Here is a 25040-nt window from a genome sequence, read left to right as displayed (position 1 = left end):
GGGGGGGCGGCGCTGGGGAGGGTCTGCACGGGGCTGGTGGGGTCTCATGCAGGGGGAGGTGGCGGCTCTGGGGAGGGTCTGTGGGCGGCTGGCCAGGCCCCGTGGGGGGAGGCAGCGGCTCAGAAAAGGGTCTGTGGGGGTTTCTTGGGGTCCCCCCCTCTCGCAGGGGCACGCGAGGGGCAGCTCCAGGGAGGGTCCGCGTGGGACCGGCAGGGTCTCGCTCGGCTTGTGGTGGGGCCGGGCCCTGCGGCGGGGGCCGAAGCGGGATGAACCCCCCAGGGTGGGCGCTGGGCGCGTCCCCCGGGCCCGCGGTCTTCGCAGCGCTCCCCTGGTCCCGCGTTACCCCGCGGTAGCGCCCTGCGGTTCCCTTCCCTGTTCTGCTTCTTGGCTTTCTTGTGACATCCCCGTGAGGGGGCCTGGCCAGGGACAGTTTCGGTCAGAGTGACTTCTTGTAGCAGTGGCGTTTGAAATTGTTTTTTTGCGTTAAGTTTGGTAACTTTCCCAAAAGCTGGATGCGATGTTGTAACTCATTTATGCAGCTGCTCCTTGCACAAGTTTGGCAGGGACTGTGTTCCGTACTTATTGTTGGGTTTTCGTTACACAAGTATTTTCTTAGTGTACTGTTGCTTGGTGCAAACTGAAACACTGACTGTAGAGTCTCTGGGTCACTTTCTTCTGTTTTCCCTTGTTTTTAGCTCCAATTGCTACCTCAGACACTATCTTTGAGTTGGGGTTTGAGAAGACGATGAAGAAGCAGAACAAAGAGCAGGTCCCTCCCGCTTCTGCACCTGAGCAGCAGCACAGGAAACATAATGCGGGGAAGAGCGCGAAGAAGTCATCGGCAAGCGATGCCGGGCTCAAGCAAGGCAAATTCCGAACGCTGGAGGAAGCGCTGAAAGCGGTGAGTGTGGCCAGCCTGCCCCGGCACGCTGCGCGCCCCTGTCTGCAGGCTGCTCCTCTGTAACTCGTCCTGCTCTTACAGCGGCACGGACTCGAGGGTTCCTGGACCGCTCCTGACCTCTGTTAACATGGCAGAGTTGAAGTTTCAAATGCCTTTATTTCATAGCCCTCGCTGAGCCGGGCTGGCATTTTGGAAACCTGTATTCTTTGCTGCTTTGTGAATAAGAGTCTCGGAACATTATTATTCCAGTTGAAAGGAGTGGCACAAAGGACACAGTGCCCTGTTTCTCCTCAGTCTTAATACAAAAGTTTATCATGCCTCGGGAGGAGAAAGGAAACTCCCACACCCTAGCCTCTTTGTGTCTGGRAGCTCACTAGGTTGATTAAAGTGTGCCCAGCCTTTCTCCAGGGAAAAATACTTCTTAGCTCTAACTGATTAAAACCCAAAGTGGTTTTATTTGCTGCGGGAGCAGAACGGATGGTACTTAGTACTTTGGCAAACTGTACGTGGCTAGTCTGAGAGATTTTTCTATCTTATGCTTTAGGTTATACTTTTACTTTAGGCAGGAAACAGTACAGCAGTAGATGGCTGGAAGGCAATTTTTGGTTTCTTTCTTCATCTCCTCTCTGTCTGTCTGGGAGGCATCCTGAGAAAGCATCACTGGTGCAAATGTTCTCCCTGTCTTACTTGCTGAGTTCCTCTGGAAGAAATTTCTGCAGCTCATGTTCTCTGCATTTTAAATGAATCTGTAGAACTCGTTTGTCCTCATCCCTCCTCTGTTTTTATGGTATCTGAGGACAGATCGGTTTTAAAAACAAACCCCAAGTTAGCTCCCTTAAGTTAAYGTGCCTCCCAGGGAAAGCCACTGCCTAGCAAGGCTCCCCTGCAGCAGCTGTCTGTCCAGCTGCACCATTCAGTTCCTTTGCTTTAACCCAAGTGCTTGTGTCTTGCTCATGACTTGTGTTCTGACGTGTCCCTGATCCCCTTCCCTGCTAAAAGGGTAGATGTTTACTCTCATACCAGCTTTAATTGCGTTGACGGAGTTAGATGCATACAGTTATAACACGTAGAAGCAAATCGGTGCGAAATGAATGTGTGTTATTTCTGTATGTGTCATGGAAAACATTCTTCAGTGAGAGTGGCCTGGAGCTGGAAAGCATTACTGCCCTATGGCTTTGCTTTGCACAGCTCAGCGGTGACAAATGCTATTGTGTGACTTTTGCTATGTCAGCTTCACTGATGATTTCATTTTTTTTATGTAATAGCAGCTATTTATTTTTTTGTTCCTGCTTTCAAAATGTTTGCTTAAATAAAAAGGTAGCAGAAGAATACCCAACTCAAATTTAATAGTATGCTAGGACTGTAATCTGCTACTTACGGAAAACAAATCTCAGACTCTGTGCAAAACTTTGAAAAGCCATTTAAGTCTTACTGTATCTTCTAAACTCCTTGAAGTTAAGATGTGGTATCTGGCCCTGCAAGCTTGCGGGTAATTTGACTTTAAAAGTACATATGATAAGCCTATTTCATGACTGATAACACAGAAGAGGGAAGGTGACAGGAAGTGAACATGCTGTGCATATTCATAGTTTGTTGATCGTGGGTTGTTAATAAAGTGGCTTTTGCCATTATTGGCTATTTTCTCCTTTTAGGACTCTGGGTGCGGAGTTGCCCCAAAGTGCTGATGCAAACTGGGTGTACAGCTGGGTGTAATGGTGGGCAGGTCGACACTAAACTACAGCCTTGTGCCGTCTCCCGTCTAGAGTGTGCCTGTGGTGACACTGCTTGTGTTCCTGGGCCGCTTGTGTAGCTTTGCACTGAACCAGTTGACCTGTAGGTGAAGTTCAATGCGTGGCGCACAGAAATGAAGAACAGCAGAGTCTGCATGACTCCTCCAGTTGGTTTGGCAGTGCCAGCAGGAAAGTGGAATGTAAAACAATGAAAATTGCTTGATCTGGCTTTGCTGCATCTGGGGAGCAGATCTGAGGAATGAGAAGAGCATATTTTTGCTGTCTATGCAAGTGCAAGACAGAATTTCCTTTTAAATTTTGCTATTGCTTTTTGGGGCTTTCTACAGCCTTCTCTTTGGTCTTGGGTAAATGGAACTTTCTACGTACAGACTACTACTGAGGAACAAGAAAAAAAAAAGTATTAATCTCAAGGAAATGTAGCTGTTTCAAGTACAGAATTAAATACTGTTTCAACAGGACTGCTACTGTGTGTATTAATATGTGGTGGATTAGGGAGGGGGTGCTGAAAGGTGTGGCACTAGGGAGTTGGTGTTTTCTGTATGGGAAGGGCAGGGTTCTTGGAATAAAAGTCTGGGATGTCTGTGTATTTACCTGGTAGTTCTTTGAGCTGAAGTTCATTTTGGTCTTCTTTTCATGCTTTTTGATCAGTTTTGAGCACCTTAGTTTGAACTTGTATAATGTAATGTTTGTATATCTTTTACAGCTTGATCTGGCAGATCTTCAGAAGGAGCTGGATAAAAGCCAGAACGTGTTTCCCGAGAACCCCTCTGTCTGGGTTAAAGACCTGGCCGGCTATCTCAACTATAAACTGCAGGCCCCTAAGAGCGATCCCATGCTCAGTCAGCACGCTCATGGTCAGTGATGTTTAACATGCTATGCCGTCAGGCTTGTAACACCTAAGTAGTCTGGGGTGGTGGTGGGGGAAATATGGCAAACTCTCACATGAATTACTGTGCTCAACTTGTGCGTGGTGCTATAATAAATTCCAGGAAGYTAATGCAGCATGGGGAAGAAGGGCTAAGGGGCCTTATCTTCCTGCTATCCCTGACTCGGTGAAAAGCATACTGTTCTGCCAGCCAGAGCGCGAGGGTGACAGGAGGCTTTGAGAAAAAACAGAAGAGCTRCAGCTCTGTTTTAGGCATCTGGGGCTAAGCAGTAGTGCACAGACACTTCTGTCAGTTTTGAGGTGGCCTCATACAGTTCACAAATCTTCACAAAGTATCTGTTCTGGCAAAAGTGCGCCTGAAACTTAGCTTCAGATGAGTGCTCTCATGCCTGCAGTAKGAATGATGGAAGTTGTGGTGCACACAGAGCCACTACTTCTGGGCAGAAGAGACAGCTCAGTCTGGTGCTTAAAAGCGAACCAGCCTGCAGGGCCACGTGGTAGCCAGCTCAAAGGAAAAGCCGGGAGCTGGGAGGCGGCTCAGGACACAGCACCCAGGGGAGAAGCAGCTCTGTTACAGAATCACAGAAYGGTTGAGGTTGGCAGGGACCTCTGGAGATCATCTAGTCCAACCCCCCCCTGCTCAAGCAGGGTCACCTGGAGCATGTTGCCCAGGATCGTGTCSAGGTGGATTTTATTCCTGCTCCAGTTCTTTTGTCCCTCCCAAGCAGATGTTGGTCCTGGAGGGAAGAGTTGAAGGAGTTAAGTGCTGCATGAATCATTTTGACTCACCTGTTGCAAGATTTACTTTGTGCACGTTTTCAAGAGTAAAGGTTAAAGGACAACTTGCTTAAGGGACAGTTTTAAGAAGCATCAGAGTTGACAGGACCAAAACAGTAACTGGAGTGTGAGAGGAGAAGTCTTCTGTCTGCATTGGAGACAAATCGGGTCCAGCCTGTCCCACAGTCTGTGCATGTTCCCTGCAAATTGAGATGTTTGGAGTTTTCTTTGCTTCTTTTTATAGACTTTTTTTTTTCCTGCCAAAGCCATCTTTAGTAAATGTTTAGGTAACTTGAGAATAGAGCACACTGACTGTGTTCTTTACTCTACAAACTTACTTAAAAATAAAATTTGGTTATTTAGCAATGTCACTGTAATTTGAGTTTTCTTTGTTTGCAAAGACCCGTAGAAGTGTTTTGCAGCATATGGAGTTGGTAAGTTAGAGCCTTTCCATAGTCATGCCTTCTCCATGAGAACCTATAACTTGTATTCTGAAATTCAGGAAGCTGTTCTCAAGTATCTACATTCATCTTTAAAAGAGATACTCTAGCTAGACCTTCTTTTTATGCATTGTCCGTTGGTCCTTTTGAGAGCACTTGTTACTGAGATGACAATGGGTATAATATTTTCAGCATAGTATTTTTTTCAAATCCCCCATGCATCCAGCGATATTAACACTTAACAAAAAGCAATCATTTATTGCCAAATTAAACACACTTAATGCAGAAAAAGCGAGGAAAGTTGCTTGTTGATCATGCAGTGTATGAAAGCTAAGTGCTTATCTGTGGACTGTCTCACACCTGCTAGGCAAGCATTGTAGCTGCAGCTGATAGTTTCATTAACTGGTGCTCATTAAATTCCTTCATACTGTTGTATTGGCTTCAGATTATCCTTACTGTCTCGTGAACAAAGAGCTGAAGAATATCATCAAATCCCTGCTGGGAAGATCTTCCAGTGTGCTGGAGCTCTTCTTTGATCACTGTATTTATACAATGCTACAGGAGTTGGACAAAACTCCAGGTAAGAGCATAGCCAACATAAGTTTAAGGGCATTAGAGCATGCATATTAGAGCCTGCTAGTGCAAGAGGTTATTTTATATGGGAGTCTGGTGTTGAGGAAGACTTTTGTGGTTATAGGAATTTTTCTACTACTTGTAGTTTGACATCGGTTTTTAAAAGCTCTTCCAAACTCCTCTGTGTAGAACGTGAAGTGAGGAACTTGTTCTGTACATCTTGCATTCTGTGCARGAGTTGTTCCTGCCCAAGAGGCTTATCAGTAAGATGAAAAACATTGCTTCTTGGACTGCTGGGTTTCAGACTGAGCRCTCAGACCTAGAAGAACCAGAGCAGGCCATGGCTGGATGTGAGATATGAGCCCTGTACGGCTCTGTCGGGCAGAGAGTTGCAGAGTGAAGATTTCATGGTGAAAGTACCTTTCTGAAGGCTGTCACTTTGTGGCATATGTTTTGCTGCAGCTTTTAAAATGGGATCTTTTGGCCCTATGAAACTTGATAAACACTGATTYGTTGCTGTGCTGTAGCAGCTGCGTTTCCTGTGACCTGAGGATTCCCAATGTGAGCTTTCGTGCTAGGAGGGGGGAGAATGTTTCTTGCCCTCTTAGCGAATGGAATATGCGCACACCTGACCATGTTTCCTGGCTCTTCAGGCAGACAGGAGCAGCATCCTGAATGAGAGTGATGGCCTGTTTCTTTCAGTGGAGTGTTAAATGCAAAACCTAAATATCACGTTCGGTACCACCACTATTGAGCAATTAGTTGCTGGTTGCTTTAACAGTAGCGTCCAGCTACCGCCTGTCCTCACCATCCCGAACTGTCACTGTGCCGCCTTGTGTGCTAAACGCCTTGATTGTTCCTGACTTGGTTTCTAAAATGCAGCTCTGCTGAYGACTCCTGAGGCCACGTTTCCATGATATAAAGTGTTTGGTGCAATGCTTGTTTCAGGAGTGCCTCCATCTGGCTGTTGAATACTGCCTTCTGTTGTGCTAACCCAACTGCTTGTGGGTGGCAAAAGCATTTTTCAATCTGGGTGAGATTCCTGATTCAGTTTACAGCGTGKCTCCCTGAACAGTTGTAAGCGCGAYTGTGAGGAGGTGTGTTGTAGYGCAGAGCTAGACAAGGCCCAGCTGTTAGGAAGGAAGTAGAAACTCTTTGGATCTTTGCTGTTGTGGGGCGCTGTGTATTGCAGATCTGTGGCCCTGGGTGCAATTTGCTTCTATTGCAAAAAAGAGCTGACTGATGAAAACCGAAGGATAGGAATAGCACAAAATAATGTTTTAGCAAATAGTCAAGGTGCTGCTTTGCTTTGAGACTTGCGTTTGTGTTTAATTCCAAAAGATCCTTTGCTCTCGCCTGMGGTCGCTCCAGGATTCAGTCTGCGAAGCGCAGGACCTTAGGGTTTGGTTAAGACTGCGGCCRTGCTAATCTAACATATCACCACTGCTGCAGCCTTGCCCTGCAACCGCGCGCTTCYGCCCTCCTTGCATTGGTTCTCGTGTCTGGCTGGACAGCAGGCTGATTCTGCTGGCTAATCTGGCATAAAAGTTGGACCTGTTCCAGAGCAGGGTAATGTAAGCAGCAGGTCTGCGTGCTGGAGAGCAGGACGGACCCTTCAGGTGGCAGCAAGCCCCTTCCAAGGCTGAGCTGTGCTGCCCAGCTGTCCCCCGCACACAGCGAGGCGGGAGGGGGTTGTTGAAAGGGGTCTGGGATCCACTGCTGTCCTCTTAACCCTTGGTCTTTTGGATGTAAACAAGGGTGAGGTTAGCCCTAGAGAGTTCCCGGGCTTGTGGCTGTGACCGTGCTTACCTGTTGACTAACAGCCTCTATGGAGGGTGGAGCTGGGCCAGGGGATTTTTCTTTAGGAAGCTGCTGGTGGTATTTCCAAGGGACTGTGGGGTGGGAGCCCTGCAGTGGTGATGTCCTGGGTAGGAGGCTGGTTGGAGGGAGAACGGAGAGCAGGAACAGGGAGGAAAATGGAGGGAGCAGAACCCAAACCTCTTTGGTGAGACTTGGGTCCAGAGTTTGCTAGCTAATGAGCAGGGCAGATTTATAGGCAAAGGGGGTCATCCAAAGGGAAGGGAGATGTTTCAAAATAYGTCCATGAGTTGCTGGGTCTTGAGAATATTCCTTTTGTGCTGTTTTTTAGGGGAGTCTTTGCACGGTTACAGGATCTGCATTCAGGCAGTGCTGCTGGACCGGCCTAAAATTGCAACGATGAACTTGGGCAAGGTGAGCTGAATGCATTTGTTTTCACCCAGTTTGACAGCRGACTACTTTGGATGCTGTAGTAAAACCTGGCAGTGTTCCTTCTCTTTCCTCCCCAAAGATCCTGCTGAACATTCAGAATGGCCACGCATGTCTCATAGCCAGGCCATGAACAATCAGTTTCAGTTAATTAAAAGTTCTTGTCCTACAAGCTTGGCCTACATACAAACATTTCATGCTTTTAATGTGCTTGTAGCCCACACAAAAGGAAGCAGTATCTCCCTTCCTCCCCAGATAATGTTGAAGCCACTGTAAATGCTGTCGTCCCACTGTGTCCACCCTTTCAAGATCATGTTCAAAGCTCGTGCTCCCTCTCCACATCACATGCACTCCATGCACTAGCCATTCTCAGGGAGCAGGGAGGGAAGTCTGCCAGTTAGCTCTGCATGCAGCTGCTAGGCAGTGATGGGACAAGAATGAAAGTTCTTGGTGTCACGCTCCTTCAAAGCAAGCAGCTGAGCACSTGTTTAATGCAACTTGACTGTTATCCACCACCACTTGGTGTCAGAAACTCTGCTTCTCCAGACTGTTGCAGTTTTCAATTCAGCATGCCTTGGGCTAACACAACTGTTGGTCATCGTTTTGGGGGCTTTCCTGGTTGTTAAGGTGTCCTTCCTTAGTAGTGACAGAGCGCACAAAGCAGGGGACTGTGTGGAGGGCTCCACCTCTGTGAGGCTCCCTGGGCTCTGGGAGGCTGCACGCTGCAAGGGCCCCTTGAGCTGCTGTAGAGGTGATGCACAGCACAGGGTTTCTTGTTGGCTGAAACAATGGGATGAGGCGAACTGAAGTTCTTCTGAATTAACTTCTGATTTTTCATCTCAGTACTTGGAGGTGTTACGGTCCCACCAGAACAGGCCAACGAAATGCCTTACCATCCTGTGGGCTCTGGGACAAGCTGGATTCACGGACCTCACTGAAGGCCTGAAAGGTGAGAGCTTCAGAGCTGATGGGCTGGGAGCTGTGCTCAGAAGAAGCCATTTCCCATTTGCTTCCCTGTGCTTGAAAACAACAACTGTTGGAGGTAGCAAGGGCAGGTCCCAGTTGTACTTGTGTGCACCTTGACTTCCTCTGATTTTATTGCTTGAGTGTTTGATCTGCCTAAAACCACGTCATCCTACTGTTGAAAGCACTTAAGCCAGATGCAGATGCAGTGCRTGGCAGAGATCCTAGGGGAGATGGGTACAGACAACTCTCAGGTGACGTTTCAAAATTAAGTTGTCTTTGGAACTGTCATATGTAACTTTGACTGTGAAGGCACGCTGGACTTGTTAGATGCTTATTTGAGAACAAATAAACTGGTGTCCCTAGCATTTGAGATGAGGGCTGGGATCTAGGAAGCTTGTTTCTTGGCATAGCAATAGCAGATACTGCGTGTGACATTAGTGGCTCTCATTATCTAGTCATTATAACTGCCCTTGTTTTTACCTTAGCCATTTGTGTTAAATATTAGTTACCATTGCACAAGGGAGGATGATTTGTGTTGAAGTGTATTTATAGGTGTTTAAAACTCAACATTTAGAATGGTGACATCGTATAGCTGTGTGAAATGGCTTAGTTTCATGGCAGTTTGAGATGTAGCAAGTATGTTGTTTACAGAAAGAGTAAGTTTAGATCTCCTGCTAAGCACTGATGGATCTTCTTCAAAGACAAAAACTAACACTATTGTATCTTGTCTCTGGACAACATCTTTACCTTACTGAGACAGTAGTGAATGGCTAAATCTCGGCAAGAGCTATCCGACCTGGCCAAGATATGGAGCCTGTTTGCACTGCTGTTCCTCTGAAAGCATCTGAGGTTGCTCAGCTGTGCTATAACCGTTTCCGAGGGATCTTTGTGTCTGGTTACCTACCAGATGTTTTGAGTGGGGAGAAATAGAGTAGGGGTTTTGGGTTTAAATATAAATGCAGTTTTGGCACTTGAGTGTTCTACATTTCAGTCACTGCTTGAGGACCTGAGGAGTGTTCATGTTTATGAAATGGAGCTCTCACTGCTACCTAGTATGTAGAGGTACCATAAAAGATCCCCATCCTCCCAGTGCTGTCTGACAGCTTCCTCTCTTCTGCAGTGTGGCTCGGTGTTATGCTCCCAGTGCTCGGGATCAAGTCTCTCTCCCCATATGCTGTTGCCTACCTGGACCGACTGCTGATGTGAGTTACAGTTCAGTGTTATCAGAGTATCTTTGTTAAGAGTAAAGCCTGCCCAGGCTGCTGGTGTTTTTTGTGTCTGCATTCTGCTTGTGGAAAAAGCTTGAGTGAGCATGCGCAAATGTGCGGAAGAGTGTGAGCAAGCTGGTGTGCATACTCTCAGAAGGTTTTGGGGGCTCAGCACTGGAAGATCTGCCACGCATAGACTTGCAATAAAGGTTAGCTTATATCTTAAATTTTTCAGTTCCCCGTTGTGCTGGGGGTCCAAACAGCATCAGTAGTGCCTACTGACAGTGTCTAATATCTTGACTTTGTTGCTGGTAACTCTCAAATGTTTCTGCAGAAACAYTGGTTTTCTGCAGAGGTTTTCTCTCTGCTGCTGCTCGTGCCTTTGCTAAAATGAGAAGGTCAAGAGCTTGCAGTACATTAGGAGCAGAATCCATCCTAAGCTGTCTCCTGTGACCTTCCTGAGAGAGTCAAACATCTGTGAGGGTTGTCCATCTGCCTGAAGTTCAGAACGGCCATGCTCGGCTCCTGCAGTAGCTGGGAGTGCAGGACAGAAGTGCTTTGCTGCAGCTCAGTATCAAGTGGCCATGGAAGCACTGAGTTCAACTCTCTACAGGTGCAAGGGCTTGCTGTATCCTTGGCCATGTCCCTGGGCAAAGGACCATGCTGTTCTGACCTGCTCAGGTGCAAGGACTTGCTGTATCCTCGGCCATGTCCCTGGGTAAAGGACCATGCCACTCTGACCTGCTCTGCTGGGTACAAATTGGGTCTAGCCCCAGATTCCTAGCAAGCTGCTGGTGCAGTGGTGTGGATATGAAATATGTGTCAGCGGTGAGTGCCGTTACGGTCACTGAGCTCTGCTCACCTGYGTGTGTGGCCAGAGCAGCTGAGGCGCAGTTGTATGTTCTGTCATGCTGCACTGAAGAAACAGGCTTCTCCTGGGTGCAAGTATGTTTTCGCTTGCCCCAACTAGTCTGGGAGATATCCGCTCCAGTGATTTGGAAAGCAAGTGGTATCGGCCCAGAGAAGGCTGGTGCCCAGACAGAGCTCCAAGGGCAAGGCATTTCCATTGCCGGCCTGGCGCTGTTAGACTGAACCGGTGCGCTGAGGTTTCCAGCTACAGGGTGAGGTGCTGGCAGAATGTCAGCTGTGCTCGAATAGTTGAATTTTCCCTTGCAAGTAAGATCAAGGCAGTGTTTGACTGTGAGTTGGGAAAAGCAGCTTCTGTCAGTCTTTGCACAGGTGAGCCTTACCCCTGTGACTGGTGCTGCAGCCTCCAAGACTGTGTAAAGGAGCTGAACATTACAGCGGCAGCTCCAACATCCAGGATCAAAGGAAGTTGTGCGTCATGCAGCGTAGGTAACTGATCCAGAAACAGTGCACTGTTATTGGAGGAGTTTGGGTACGGTGATGTAGCGGATACTGCAAAAGTGGAGATGTGGGGTATCTTCTGAAGAGCTGGGAAGTCCTAGAGATTTTGAGACTTTTTTTTTTCCTGTTTTGGAACCAAAAATATTGCATTTGGTTTTATCAGAGGATTTCATGGAAGCTTATTGAACCAAACTTAGCAGAGCCTCCTAATTTTGGGGAGAACTTTTATTTAATTAGTTTTCTATCAGTTGAGCAGGTTTCTCTTCTCTTTTGATCACGTTTCATTTACCTGCCATCTCTGTCATAGGCCTACCAAACTTCTAGTTATCTGTAGTCTCACAGGAAAAAAGAGTACCTAATACCTGCGTGTCTAGTTTTAAAACCAAGTATGAACACCTCCCCTCTTGTCACTAAAAGGTAAGTGCACAATCCTGTGCATTCTGCCTGTAAACCCATGGAGGGAGTGTGTGCCCCGCTTGTTAAATGGGGAAAGCGGAAAGCATAAGCGCGAAGGCGGAGGTGCTACCAGAACTCTGCAGGCCCCTGGAAAAGTGGGGCGGAAAAGCTTTCAGAATAGCTGCGATCCCATCTGGGTAGCTGCTTTCCTCCTCTCTGTTATCTTCTAGGCTGTGACCTGAGCACTCGTAATTGTGGATTTGTGGTGGTACTGTCACCACACCGTTTATAAGTATCGTCTCCCACACCCCATACTTCGTGTCAGGCCCTTTGCAAAGCTAACAAGGGACTTGGTCTTCTGTCCCAGCAAGTGCGTCCTGAAATACAGGACAGCCAGCTGCCTCTTGTCGCAGCGAAACCAAGACTGAAAGAGGTGTGGAGTCTGAAATGTTAGTCCTACCGCAGCTGTGCTGTTCGTGGGAAAGGGTATTGGCTCTAAAGCCCAGGGAACAAAGTGCATGCTGATTTTATGCAAAATATCTTTAAATAGCAGCAAATGAAGATAATCTTGGTAGCTAGAAACCACCTGTGTTTATCTGAGCAGTATTTCCAGTTAAATTGAAACTGTTTTGGCTTGTGGGAGAATCTTGCTTTTTGAGGGCAGGTGCTGGCCCTGGAAGGGAAACTGTTTTCAGCATTGTAGACCCCTTGTTCAGGAGCGCTTTTAACTGTCTGCGCAGCAGCACAGCGGGCATAGGTCACAGGAATTGTTTCTGTTTTGCAGGATGCACCCAAATCTGACCAAAGGGTTTGGTATGATTGGACCCAAGGACTTCTTCCCCCTCTTGGACTTTGCCTTCATGCCCAACAACTCATTGTCGCCCAGGTAAGCCTGTGCTGCGCTCAAGCTTGATGCTGAAACATGCATCTCCTATGTATCCTGTGTTTAAAGCAAGTTAAGAAAGGGGCTGTGAGGAAAAGCAATCATGGCTGGCAAGAATGCTTTTTAGGCCATGTGAAAAGTTGTCTTAAGACCTGTAAAGGGTGGAGAGAACACTAATATCTTGATTTGTTTGACTCTTGGCTCAGCTGAGACGGTGATGGGACACTTTTCATAGAGTCAATAATGTGCCTCACATGCACTGTGAGAGCAAAAAGGAAACCTTTGTAGCAGCTTAATACAATTCTGCTAAAGAGCTCCCAAGAGCTGCTCACCCCTGCTTGCAGCTGGCATCTGAGATGACTAGGGGAGAGTATGTTCTCTTGCAGAAGACTTTTGCGGCTGGTACAGTTGTATCTGTCGAGGAAAACGCAGCACTTCTCTGCCAGGCCAGCAACAGCAGTGGAATTTCCCAGCTCAGGGAAGGGTAGAAGTTCTATCAGAGCAGGAGCTGGAGGAGCTTCCAACAGGTTTTGAGAGCAAGAGTGTGCAGAACAAAGGGTGAGACAGGAAGAAACAATGATGGAGGAAAGTCCGAAGGGATGGGAAAAGGAGAGGCTGGAAGACTTGTGTCTGCATCATGAGAGAGCTCTCATCTGAGGTGTCCTTACTGGGCCTGAATTATTCAGCAAGTGCTCTGTGTGTTCTTGGAGCTGTTTGTAAACTAGAAGCAGAAACAGGATGGGAGGTGTATGTAGGAGACAAAAAAACTACACTTTTCTTGATGCTTTCTGGCCTTCTTTATGTGTGCAGAGCTATGTGAAATTCTGCACTTGGGGAGGATTCAGTTATGACTACAGTGTTATGAGTTTCAGACCTTTCTAGTAACACTAGACATAAACTAGTGAGACTGCTGGCAGGACTGTGGCGGGAACGGAGTCGGGTGGCAGCTGGTGTGCCTTGCCAAAGCAGGGCTGGTTCTGTTTGCCGTGGGCCTGGTGCAGCAGGAGAGCAGGCGCTTCTGCAAGAGGGGATTCTTGCTGGATGTTGTCCTCTGGAAGGGCAGCTCCTCCACTGCATCCCGGGATGCTGAGCCGATTGAGAGCTCTGCAGTAAAACTGTCTGGGATTTCTTCATTTGTGTAGGATCTGCCCATACAATTCATGGYGAAAGTAGAGGGGATCGGGGTGTGGGGAGTATGGAAGCAGCCTGGCTTGGAGGAGAGATCCTGACGCTTAGTTCCAGCGTAGCCCGCTCCGAGGCGGTTTGACAGCCTGCTTTGCCTTGCAGGAGCTCTGCCTTGCATTCCAGTCCCCTCCCAAGCAATTGTGCACAGGGCGTGAATGAAACCGCTGCCTGCAATTTCAGCAGCCTTAATGTGTTGTCTCCTCAGCCTGCAGGAGCAGTTACGGCAGCTGTATCCTCGGCTGAAAGTACTGGCGTTTGGCGCTAAACCAGAGGCGACGCTGCACACCTACTTCCCTTCCTTCCTTTCCCGAGCTACACCAAGCTGTCCTCCTGACATGAAAAAAGAGGTGAGCCCTGGGACAGGTGACAGGGCGTGTGGCTGCCTCCCTCCGATACAGCAGGGCTGGCCCTGCGGAGACCCTCCGTATCTGTGAGCACCTCTGTGCTTGGCTCAGGGCTGTGCCTGTCCTTGAACGTCTGCGAGGGGAGGATGACATAGAAAGTTCCTCGGGGGTCCCTTTGCCTCTGCTGCATCAGCTCTGGCTTTCATGGCACTGTACTGTGAACTGTCTCAACTCACCGGCGCAGCAGAGGACTGACCGTCTTTCTTGCAGGCTTAGCTCTCTTGCGTTAGGAGGCTGAACTGGCAGATGAGTCGGACAGGTGCCATAACGAGTGCAAGATAGCAAGCGCGAGCCCTGGTAAGGGAGAGTTAGGACCCTTTTGTTCTGGTAGCAGTGAAYGTTAGATCAGCTCGTACCTTCTCATGATGTTAAGGAAAGATGGGTTGGGTTTGGCTGACCTGCAGCTGCCGAGGGAAGAGTGATTTGAAAAAGGCCTTGTTGGAAGGACRCAGGCTGATGCATGTACTTCCTTCAAGCTTGAGACACCTGTGACAAAGAAACAGAGGAGGATGTGGGCCGGGGGTTTGTGCTTTGGATGACCTGCTGTGTTGGTGGGGCTGGGTGCGTGAGTGCCACAGGAGCTCTGAACAGGCGCTCGGGGCAGGGAGAAGTGGACTAGAGACAGTTTAGCGCAGAGGACAGCCTGCTGCATCTCGAATGGCTGAGATAGATGGCCCATGTCTCCCATGCCATTAGTGGTGGTGGAGCAAGCTGAGTCTTGATCCAAGACTCCGCAGTGGGGCCTGCTGTGCCTGTTGAGCCAGGCAGGGAGGTTTTCAGAGGTGATGTGGAGACTCAGGGTCTGGAAATGTCAGACCTGTGAGCAGTACCCTAAGATCTGGCTGGGAGGAGACCCCAAACTGGCAGGTTTGGGTGGTGTTTTACTATGCTGGCCTACAGCCCTGGGCATGTCATGTCCTGTGAGCCAAACTCCATTGACATGAGCCCCTGAGGGAGAGGACCGTGGGTGATTTACTAGAAAGATATGCACAGCGTGCTCTCCTTTCCAGCTTCTGAACTCCATGAGCCAGTGCCTGAGCGTGGACCCTTTGACCTTCAGCGTCTGGAGGCAGCTGTACACCAAGCACCTCTCTCAGTCCAGGTAGGCATGTGCATCCTGTTTGCCTTTGTCCTGGGCAGGTTCAGCGCTAACCTGTTAATTAGAGATAAGCTGCCACTTTTTCTTTGTCTGAATTTGGCCCATGGCTGCTGGGCGCATTGGTTTCTTGTGTGCAAGGATGCACAGCTTGCACCTGCTCTGTCTGCCTGATGCCAATGTGGTCTCAGGAAGCTGGTGAAGACCAAGGTGATTCTAATCAGAAACTACCTGTTGTCTGGCTAGCTGGGCCTGTGTGCTGGGGGCAGCAGAGGATAACTATCAGATCATCTTCTCACCTCCTTTTTGCACTCCCCCAGAACTGGACTGCGGTGCTGCTCGAGTGCATTTCGTACAGTACCCTGCTCTGAGAGCAGGTGGCTGAGCAGAAAGCAGGCTGCGTGGTATAGCCAGTGTGGCCACTGGCTGCCTTCAGAAACTGCCTGCTCCTTGCAGGCTGATTTCCCTGGGAGGTTACTGACTTTCTGCACTAGGCAAGTGGTAACTAGACTTCTAAGTATTGAGAATTTGGCCTACGATAGGGGCCAGCAACATGGAAAAGCCTCATTGCTCCCCTGTGCTGCCCCTCTCATAGGGGTGAAGTGGGGGATACTGAAGGAGAGATGCTTAGAGCAGAAGCAGTACCTGCCCACCTTGCTGCATTTCTGACCCAAGGCTGATCTCCCAGCTGGCTGCTTGCGCCTTTTCAGAGTATGTGGGAGTGTGTTAAACTGCCTCAGAGACGCTGACTGAGCCCTTTATTTTCTTTTGTCCCACAGTCTGCTTCTGAACCATCTGCTGGAGTCTTGGGACAGCGGCAGCAAGAAGGTAGGAGTGAACTGTGAGGAGGAGGAATTATGTCGGGCAGGGAAATGAAGTATGTGTAGCTCCTGGAGATCCTCTTACAAGCAGCACCTACATGGGATTTGTCTGTGCCCAGCCCATGGCTGCTCCAGCATGCAGTCAGGTCAGCTGGGTGCCCAACTCAGGACACGCATCTGCCAGTATGTACTGACTTGAGAGGCAGCACTTTGTCCCATCCTGGAAATGGTCATTACAAGCGGTCGTTTGTAGAGCTTTTATTTGCTTATTGAGCTAAGAGGAGAGCCCTTTTCCCTAGAAGTGCTGTGCTGGGATTTGGATATTCTAGATTCAGTTTCCTGCTGGGCCTTGCTTCCTTTGGTGTTGTCATGACTGGGGGAAGTAACGCTGGTCTTGGTTCAGCCATCTACAGAGGAATACCAATATTACTATTGCTTTGGAGCATTGTCTTGTTGGATCAGCCCGATCTGCAGCTGTTGAGGCACTCTGAAAGTGTCTGCCCAACCCGATCCCTCCTGCAAAGCCCTGGGTAATTCTGCCCCATTTCGTGCTCTTCTCCCTCTGCTCCCCTGTGGCCAGTGTTGCCTGGCTTTCCCTTGTCCTTCCCTCCTGTGTGGAGCGCCACCAGCCCAGGTCAAGTCATGCTGCTTCTCTGAGGTTTGCAAGAAACAAACTTATAATTAAAGAGCACAGCACATGCCCAGGGTGGATTTTTTTTCACTGTTTCCCTTTGTCAAGGGTCTCTGCTGGACTGAAGTGTGGGGGTGGACAGGGGACAATTGCTGGAGGAAGGGAATGGCAGGTTCTGTCTGGCTGCTGCTTGTGGCATGTGAGCGAGCTGGGCCAGCACTTGTGCTGGCCTTCTGTGTCCTGGCCAACAGCTCAGTGCTTGGGAGGAGGCAGAGCACGCAAAGTTGGCTTGTCTGTGTGTGCTGCTCGATCCATGTGGATGCACGTAAGTGATTGTCCAGAGCAGGCAGCAGTGGGAGCGTGAAGTATGATGAGGGGGGAGCGCGTCTTTGATGGGTGGCTTGGGAGGAGACATATCTGCCGGCATGTCACAGGATGGCTAGCCACCTTGTTGAGCTCCTGCAAGTCCTGCCAGTAACTGGGTTGTGTGGGCACGTGGCCCTGCTGGTGCTGGGTTCTTGGTGCTGTGCTGCTTTGTGATGAGACTCTTGATTTCCACAAGGTGCGGCAGTCTCTGCAGGAAACAGTTCGTTCGTTCAAAGTAACTAATGAAGAACTTGCCGCAAGAGGGCCAAACAGCGACCAGGATGTAGCAGCCTGTGACGCTGCTTGCAAGGTAACTCCTGCGTGGGAGAAGCCCAGGGCAGCGCTGCGTGGTGCCTAGTATCAGCCATCGTTTGTATTTCTTCTCTGTGCTGGCGGTTACAGCTGGCCTCTCTCCCTCTTGCTGGCACATACGAGGGTTGCTCAGTTCCCAAGGGCAGGGCCGTACAGTAGCAGTTCCAGGGTGCGTCTGCAGGGCACGCTTGGGACGGATGCTGCTGGCTCTTGTCCATTCTTCCAGCTGCTCAGCAGATGATCCTGGTTTTCACTGCAGAGCCCGGGGTGGTGAAAGCACCTGCAAGTAAGGCAGCATGCTGTGAGAAGGGTTGCATGGCTGTGCAGAGTGGAGGGAGGAGGAGGGGCCTGGCATTGGGTTCAGGGTTAAAGAGGGGAGAGGGGAATACAAAACGGGGCAGGAGGTGGAAGAAGAGARAAATGCAGGGCGCCAAAACTGCAAAGTGGAGGAGCCTGAGATTAGTCCTTCCATCTGTGAACAACGACTTGATCTTTCAGAGGATTTCCATTGCTGCTGGAGCCTCCCTTGGCCTCCGGGGAGGCAGCTCAGAAGCTGTTATATGTGACAAGATTTGTTACTTTTCTTCCCTAAGAACCTGCTGCACAAGATGAAGGGCCGTGGCTTCCCCTGGTCTCGGCTGCTGCTTGTGATCCTGGTCTTTGCAGCAGGCTTCCTAATGCACGATATCCGGACGCAAGGGTCTTTCCAGGGTAAGGCGTTCACTGCTTTTCTTGTGGCTTTGCGAGAAAGGGGATGTGATAAAATGTCCTTGGAGGACAATAATTTCACTGTTTTTCTGAGTATACATGACTGACTTTGAGAGATGTCGCTCCACACCCTTACCTTCGTTCTGAGTCTTCATGCTGCTGACTTCCTCTTAAACAATGTGCCTCTATAGATCCATATCTGAATTGCATGTGTTTTGGAGAGGGGTATGTAAGTCGTGTTGGGTGAGAAGCTGACAGCAAGTTGTGTGGACAGTGTTCCTCCCAGACTCTACCTTTTGTCGTCTGGARTGTTTTCCCTGGGGCTGCCATAACCCAGATTTCCTGCATGCATTGGAGTTTCTACGCCACCTTGTCTCACTCCGAGCATGTTCTGAGACATCTCCCAAAAAAACCTGGGCTGTGCATCCCATGGAGAGAAGCCTTTCGGGGATTGATATGCTGTGAAGAACCCCAAGGCCTGGCTGTGGATGCAGCAGCTTTTGAAGCCTACAGATCTAGCCAAAGGTTTATTTGGGGAATTGCTCTTTTCTCTTCCAGCCTCCTCTTCTGCTCGCATACTTCGTTCTTCTGGCATCCTGTCTGTCTCGCAGCAAGCCTGGCATAAAGTCTCCCACTACTCCCTTGAAGGATACAGGTCAGTGACACTTGTAGTTAGGCAGACATACATATGTCTGAACATGTCAGAAATTGTTAATGCAGTACACAGTGATTCCTGTAGGGAGTCCTTTTTGCTTGAAAAGTATTCCCCAGGTGTTTCTGGAAGTGTTTTTCAGCTCAGATCTTGAGTTTTCCCATTTCCTTGGCCTGTGACGGCAGTTTCAAGGTATACGTGTACTGTTGCTTTGCTGTTGATGTTAGGGTAGCTGGCACTGCCCCCAGCCTTTGCTGTGTTCCAGGTGGTTGGAGAGGAATGTACCTGTTTATTACTCCCAAGCGGTAACCGTATTGGAACCAAATCTGAAGCTGCTTTGGGCAAAGACCAGCGAGTCAGCTCTATATGTTTCAGAGAAATGTTCCTCTCAGCTCTCTTGGATCAAAGACAACCTGCCCTGGTTCATTGAATGGGTAAGAATGATGTGCTGTCTCCAGCTGCCAGGAGGGAGGCAAATGCCTGCATGACCGCTTCCTGGTTGGGCTTAGGAGACTGTTCCAAGAACCCATGTTGAGGGTTCGTACCAGACGGCAACACTGCAGGCAGGAGAGCAGGAAGCTGGGTGAGAGGCCCATACTTGGAGGAAGGCAATACCTGTATAGCTGCTCCTGCCCTTACAAGGGGCCCTGAGCTCACCAGTGTTGGTCAGGGTGCTAGGTGAGAAAGAGGCTCTGTAGCAGTCTTCTGATGCTTTTATTTCCCTCATCACTGTGGTTACCCCAGCCACCTTCAAGCTGCTGGACAATGACAGTTTCAAATTTTAATGGAGGCAAAGTCTCAAAGATAATTCATTAGTTTCGTGAAAATCAGTGGTTTGGTAGAAGATGATTTTTAGCATGCCCACGGAGCAAGCAGCACAGGTAACTTATCTCTGCTTTTCAGGGGCTGACTGGCTGGGAGGACATGTGCTGATGGGCCAGCTGTGCAGGGCCAAAGCAGGGAACATGGGGAGGGCTTGGCAGTGCCAGGGAACACGGAATTATATAGTGAGAGAGGGAAGGGGAAGTAATGCCAGAGCGCTTGTGGAGCGGCTTGTTTTAGCAAAGAGCTTCGTTCATGGGTAGCAAGGACACTTTGCTCCCTGGTGTATCGCATCTGGAGGTATTTGCATCTGCAGTGCTTTGCCCAATTCTGGTCTCCCTAGTACAAGACAGACATGGACCTGCTGGAGCAAGTCCAGTGAAGGGCCACAAAGATGATTGCAGGCCTGGAATATCTGTCATGAGGAAAGGCTGAGAGAGCTGGGACTATCCAGCCTGGAGAAGAGAAGGCTCAGGGGGATCTTATCACCATGTATAAATACCTGTTGGGAGTGGGGGAAGAGGATGGGGGCAGGCTCTTCTCAGTGGTGCCTAGWGACAGGATGGGAGGTAACAGGCACAAACTGAAGCACAGAAAATCCTGTCTGAACACAAGACAACACTTCTTCACTGTGAAGGTGGTAGAATACTGGAACAGGTTGCCCAGAGAGGTTGTGGACTCTCCATCCTTGGAGATATTCCAAACCTGACTGGACATGGTCCTGGGCAGCCTGCTCTAGCTGACCCTGCTTGAGCAGGGTGTTGGACTAGATGGTTTCCAGAGGTCCCTGACAACCTCAACTGTTCTGTGATTCTGTATCCAAATCAAGCACGTGCCTCAGGCACCTATTGAAGAGGAAGCTAGTGTTAAATCTAAACCCGCTTTCTCTGCCCCACCTGCAGCTCCAGTCCCGGGTCCCAGATTCCATGCTGCACTTCGCGGAGTGTGTCAAAGAGCTGTTGCTTTTCCTCATAAGGAGCTGCCTGCTGCCGTTGCTGGAATACGTAGCCGCAGCACTGGAGCGGGGATGGAAGCACTGTGTGGACTCCTGCAAGTGAGCATCACTGCCGTTCTTGAGCCCTGTATGCTGCAGACTTCAGTTCTGCTTTGATCCCTTCTGGGATGCTCTTTGAGGCCCAGCTGTGACCCTTGATGGGGGAGGGAGCAGAGAGGGGTTGGTTCCCTTGCTGCAGGAGTGAGGTCTCTCCTTGTGCTGGCTAAGGGGGTAGTTTCTGGCTTGTACCCTCCTCTGAACAAGTGCGCTGGCAGAGGAGGTGTTAGAACATGGCACCACATGGCTGAAGTGATTGACCTAAGGTCCCGCAGAGAGCTCGTACCCCGATGAAAGCCAAGCGTGTATTGTGGGCAACAGGTGGGTGCCTCTGCCACAGAACCTGCTTCCTCCGTAAATACTTTGAGCTTTTCTCCTGATAAAATGCCATGTGTCTTCATCCCTTCGTCTCTGACTCCTGCTGGGGACTGAGAACGTACAGATCTGTGAGCTTTTGAGAGCTGTGCTTCAGCCCTCCTGTTACTGCTGGGAGAAAGAGGGTGTCTTTGGTGAGCTTATGTTCTCCTCATTGCAGTGCTGGCTCCATGCTCCCTCCTGGGAGAGGGCAGGAGGTGGCACAGGCCATGAAGGCAGAGCTGATGTTCCTAGGCAGGGTGTTTCAGAGGTGATTTGGGACCTATTTCTGCAGTGCTTGGGGTTCACAGCCAGATTCAGTGAAACAGGGTGATACGGGAGAAGGAGTCTTAACTGGTTGTTTGTCAGCTTTCTTAACTATTTTATTGGCACCTCTTAACAGAAGCCCTGTGCAAATGTGCTGCCGTTCAGGTAGCTGGGCTTGCTCTAGTTTGGCTCCATGCTGAGCACGCAGATGCACTGCACTGCGCTGTGCCCTGGGAGATGAGCCATGCAGCAGCCACTGCTCTAGGAGCTGCTGGAAGTGGAGGAGGAGCTGGGGCAATTCCAGCACTGTTGCCTCCTGCTCTTGCACTGATACTGCATGAGAGTCAGGAGGGCCAGTGCCTCAGAAATCCTGCTGGCATGCATGTTCTCTGTGCACCCTCCGGGACAGAGTTTCCCTGCAGCGGGCTGCTGCTGCCTGCTCCGGCAGCTCACATATCTGCCCTGGGCTTCTACCGTTGTAGCTGGGTTAACTGCTGCTGCCTGTCTGTCTGCCCTTCCCCACAGCCCATGGATTCCATGCATGTAACCTGTTCTCCTCACTTTTCCAGTGGAGAAGTGTCGTGGGACTGCATGAGAGAACATCTGACAAGCTTTACCTATTCCTCTTGGATTTATCTGCAAAACACAACCATAGCCGTCAAAAACTGGGCCTTGGCTATGATTTCTGGACACTAATCTGCTTTCTGGAGAAGTGGGGACATGGTCAAGCCATTTCCTGATGTTCCAATGATGGAGGAGTGTCTCAGCTGTGCATTTCCAGTGCAGGTTGCACTGGCTGCGGGGCAGAGAGGTGACAAAGGAGATGCACGCAGGGACTTCAGGCTGGACTCGGGGCTCGCAGGGGAGGCTTTTACCTGGAAGATAACATGCCCAGGTTTTACACCCCTGTGAATTAGCTTTGGCTTTTCCTGTCCCCGTTTCCTGTCTCTAGGTCTTAATTGGGTAAGTGATCTGCTTCCTGTTCTGTGCTTTGCTCTCTGCAAGTGAGTCTGCCCTGCTGCCCTGAAACATCAAACAATCAGGTGTTGATACCTGGACATCTCTCATCAGCCTGCCCGAGGCTTGCACAGACTCTGCCATTTCTCCATCCACCTTGCTCAGGCAGCTGCTGGGGAGCTAGTGTCCTGGGTAAATGAACCAGACTGATTTTTTTCCTTTTAATCGGTGCATGTACTTTTTGTTCCTCATTGAAGATATGTATCGTATGGAGACTGTCAGAAGCACCTTGGCTTGACCAGTCCCTGCAGCCCTCTGTGGCTGGATGTTCCCAGGCCTCTTGCTGGGTGTCTCCGGTACCTCCTGTTAGGAACGAGCTCCAAGAGACAAAGCACTTGTTGCCCTGGCATGTGCCAGTTGCAGTGACTTCAGTCCCCAAGAACCAGTGTTTACAGTGTCAGAGTTGTTTACAGCAGAGCTCTAGCCCAGATCTCTTCCCCCGCTACCCACCCACCACCTACCGGCTCAGGGGCTGCAGTTGCAGCTCTCAAAATGCTGTGAAATGGGGCAAGAGCAGCTGGCCGCACACAGGCAATTGGGCTGCAGAGCGCAGCGGCAGCGCTCCAGCTCAGCTAGAGCACCTGCCTGGGCGGTCAGGCAAGAGCTGCACGCTTCCCCTGCGCTCTGCGCTGCCTGTGAAAGGGCTTGTCTAGCTGGGAAGCGGCCCACGAGCAAACGCTGCTAGCCAAAGAGTTTCAGTGCGCAGGAGCAGGCAGTAGGGGCGGCTGCGGGAGGCCCTGCTGGGGCGGTTTGCACCCGGGGGCTCCCTGCAGGAGCAGGATCTGCTGGGGGGCAACGTGCCAAGGTTGAGGGCAACAGCTTCCTCCTCCCTTCCCCGCAGCAGGAGCTTGTCCTGCTGGGAGCGTGAGCTGGGCTTTTCCTCGTGCTGCCTTAGGTGCAGCTCTGCCACGCGCTTGTGTGCGGCAGCCCTGCGGTTAGAGCAGCGCAGGGTGCTCTGCTGCCCCGAGCAAGGCTGCGCGCCGTGGGGCAGGGACGGCGGGCGAAGCTGGCCTGGCCACCGCAGCGGCGTGGGCGCCCAGGCTGCAGGGAGAGACGCCCTGCGGGGGGGGCCTGGGTGCTTTTCCAGGCTGTTCTGCTCCAGCAGCTCTGCGTGCGGGAGCCTGGGCACGGCAGCGTGGCTGCGCTGGGCTCTGCCTTACCCCCTCCTGCGGCCTGGTTCGCCCGTGTTCACGCTGGCACCGAGCAGCTCTTTCTCCCCCGTTCCTCTCTCGCTCCCTCGGCAGCGCTGCAGCAGGGCACCCGCTGCAGGCACCTTCGCCCGTGGCTGGAGAGGGCAAGGCTYGCCGGCCTGCTTTGCCCCCTCTCGAGGCCCCGTACGGCAGGGAGCGTGAACGGAGCCGCTTGGAGCTCGGCTCCCCGTGGCTCTGGGGCCTTTCGTGGGAGCTGCCGGGGTGGGAGCTGCTTGCAGCAGCCTCCCCCCCCCCCCCAGCTGCCGTTTCCCAGGGCTGGGGGGCTCGGGTTGCCCCGGGGCAGGTCTTGCTTGCCACCAGCCCCGGGGGCACCAGAAAGCGTTTGGGGCAGCGGGCCTGGGTGCAGACGTACCTGTACAAGCCATATTGCAGGAGCAGGGCTGGGTGGGGGCTGTTCTGGGGCCAGGCACCCGTGCAGGCCCCGTTTTGCTGTCGGTGCTGCAGCAGCCTCTGCCTCTTTCTCGCGGGAGGGGGCTGTCGGTCGGCCGCCCYCAGGCCTCGGTGCTGGGACCCAGCCGCATGCTGCTGCCGTGTTTGGCCCTGGGTGTCCGGCACACCGCAGGGGGAGCCCCGCTGCTCCCCACTCTGGGGCTGGGACCCCCTGGGCAGCACCGGCGGCCACTCTCCTGGCCCCAGCAGCACTCCCAGGTTGCAGGGCACTACTGAAACTGTACAGGCCTCTTCCCAAAGAAATAAAGGAAGATATTTGACCTGCGGGCTCAGTGCTCTGTTGTACGCTGTGCGTTGCATGCGTTGCTGTCCCCAGCGGCTCAGGGCTGCGACGGGGAAAGGTTCCTTCGCCACCACGGCCGGTCGGCCCCGTCACCGGCTGGTGCCTCGGCCCCGTGCCGGGCTGCTCCTGGCTCCGGGGTGGCCCTGGCTCCTGCCGCCCTGGTGGCTCAGCTGCCCTGCTTTGCTCGCCCCTGTGCAGCGTGTCCCCCCCCCCCGGGAGAAGCCCCAGTGCCCCGGGCACCGCACTGTGCCAGCAGGGTAGGGAAGGGCTCCGGCGCGGAGGAGCATCAGCAGCGCTGGGGCCACGGCGCCAGGTGACCCGTGCTGCTGGGAGGCCAGGGAGAGGGTCGTGGCAGCCCCTGCAGGGACCTTGTAAACGGGGAGGGCCTGGTGGCGGTGTTTGTGGGGTGATCCAGCGCACCAGTACCGGTCCAGCCCCTGATACCTGCCCAGCCCCTCAATCCTGGCCCAGTACCCTCCCTGGGGCTCCCTCGGTACCAGGTCCAGCACCTTGGTATTGGTCCAACCCTCAGTACCAGTCTAATCCCTCAGTACCAGGTCCAATCTCTCAGTACCGGTCCAGTCAGTCAGTACKGGGTCCAACCCTCGGTACCAGTCCAACCCTTCGGTACTGGTCCAGCCACTTGGTACCAGCCCAGCCCCTCGCTGTGTCCAACCCTTGAGTACCAGGTCCAACCCCTCAGTACTGGTCCGGCCACTTGGTACCAGATCCAACCCCTTGGTACCAGTCCAGCTGCTCAGTACCAGTTCAACCACTTGGTCCTGGACCAACCCCTCGGTACTGGTCCAGCTGCTCGGTACCAGTCCAGTTCCTCGGTCCCGGTCCTGCCCCTCGGGCCTGGTCGAGCCACGTGGCTGGGCTTAGCCCCGGCGGCGGTGCTGGGCGGTGGTTAGGGACGGCAGCCGCCGTGCATTGGTAACCGGTGGGGGATTAGCTCAAATGGTAGAGCGCTCGCTTAGCATGCGAGAGGTAGCGGGATCGATGCCCGCATCC

At 51.4% G+C, this 25040-nt stretch overlaps 1 protein-coding gene across 1 annotated transcript in view; it reads left to right on the top strand.

Moving 5' to 3' along the window:
- TMEM214 (transmembrane protein 214) overlaps nt 1-22247 on the top strand; it is a 28062-nt gene extending 5815 nt beyond the window's left edge. The window contains exons 2-17 of the mRNA XM_026090061.1: nt 656-901; nt 3356-3506; nt 5201-5335; nt 7478-7560; nt 8419-8524; nt 9662-9743; nt 12298-12399; nt 13787-13928; nt 14996-15087; nt 15861-15909; nt 17096-17209; nt 17805-17922; nt 18478-18574; nt 18837-19005; nt 20296-20447; nt 21635-22247. Of these exons, the coding sequence (XP_025945846.1) occupies nt 656-901; nt 3356-3506; nt 5201-5335; nt 7478-7560; nt 8419-8524; nt 9662-9743; nt 12298-12399; nt 13787-13928; nt 14996-15087; nt 15861-15909; nt 17096-17209; nt 17805-17922; nt 18478-18574; nt 18837-19005; nt 20296-20447; nt 21635-21761 (1965 nt within the window). The 3' untranslated portion in view covers nt 21762-22247. The remainder of the gene's footprint in view (nt 1-655; nt 902-3355; nt 3507-5200; nt 5336-7477; nt 7561-8418; nt 8525-9661; nt 9744-12297; nt 12400-13786; nt 13929-14995; nt 15088-15860; nt 15910-17095; nt 17210-17804; nt 17923-18477; nt 18575-18836; nt 19006-20295; nt 20448-21634) is intronic.
- Nucleotides 22248-25040: the final 2793 nt, after the last annotated feature.

The sequence above is a fragment of the Apteryx rowi genome, unplaced genomic scaffold, assembly GCF_003343035.1.
Source record: "Apteryx rowi isolate R43461 unplaced genomic scaffold, aptRow1 scaffold_847, whole genome shotgun sequence".
NCBI lineage: Eukaryota > Metazoa > Chordata > Aves > Apterygiformes > Apterygidae > Apteryx > Apteryx rowi.
The sequence above is the reverse complement of the archived record's forward strand: the minus strand, read 5'-3'. Positions and strand labels throughout refer to the sequence as shown.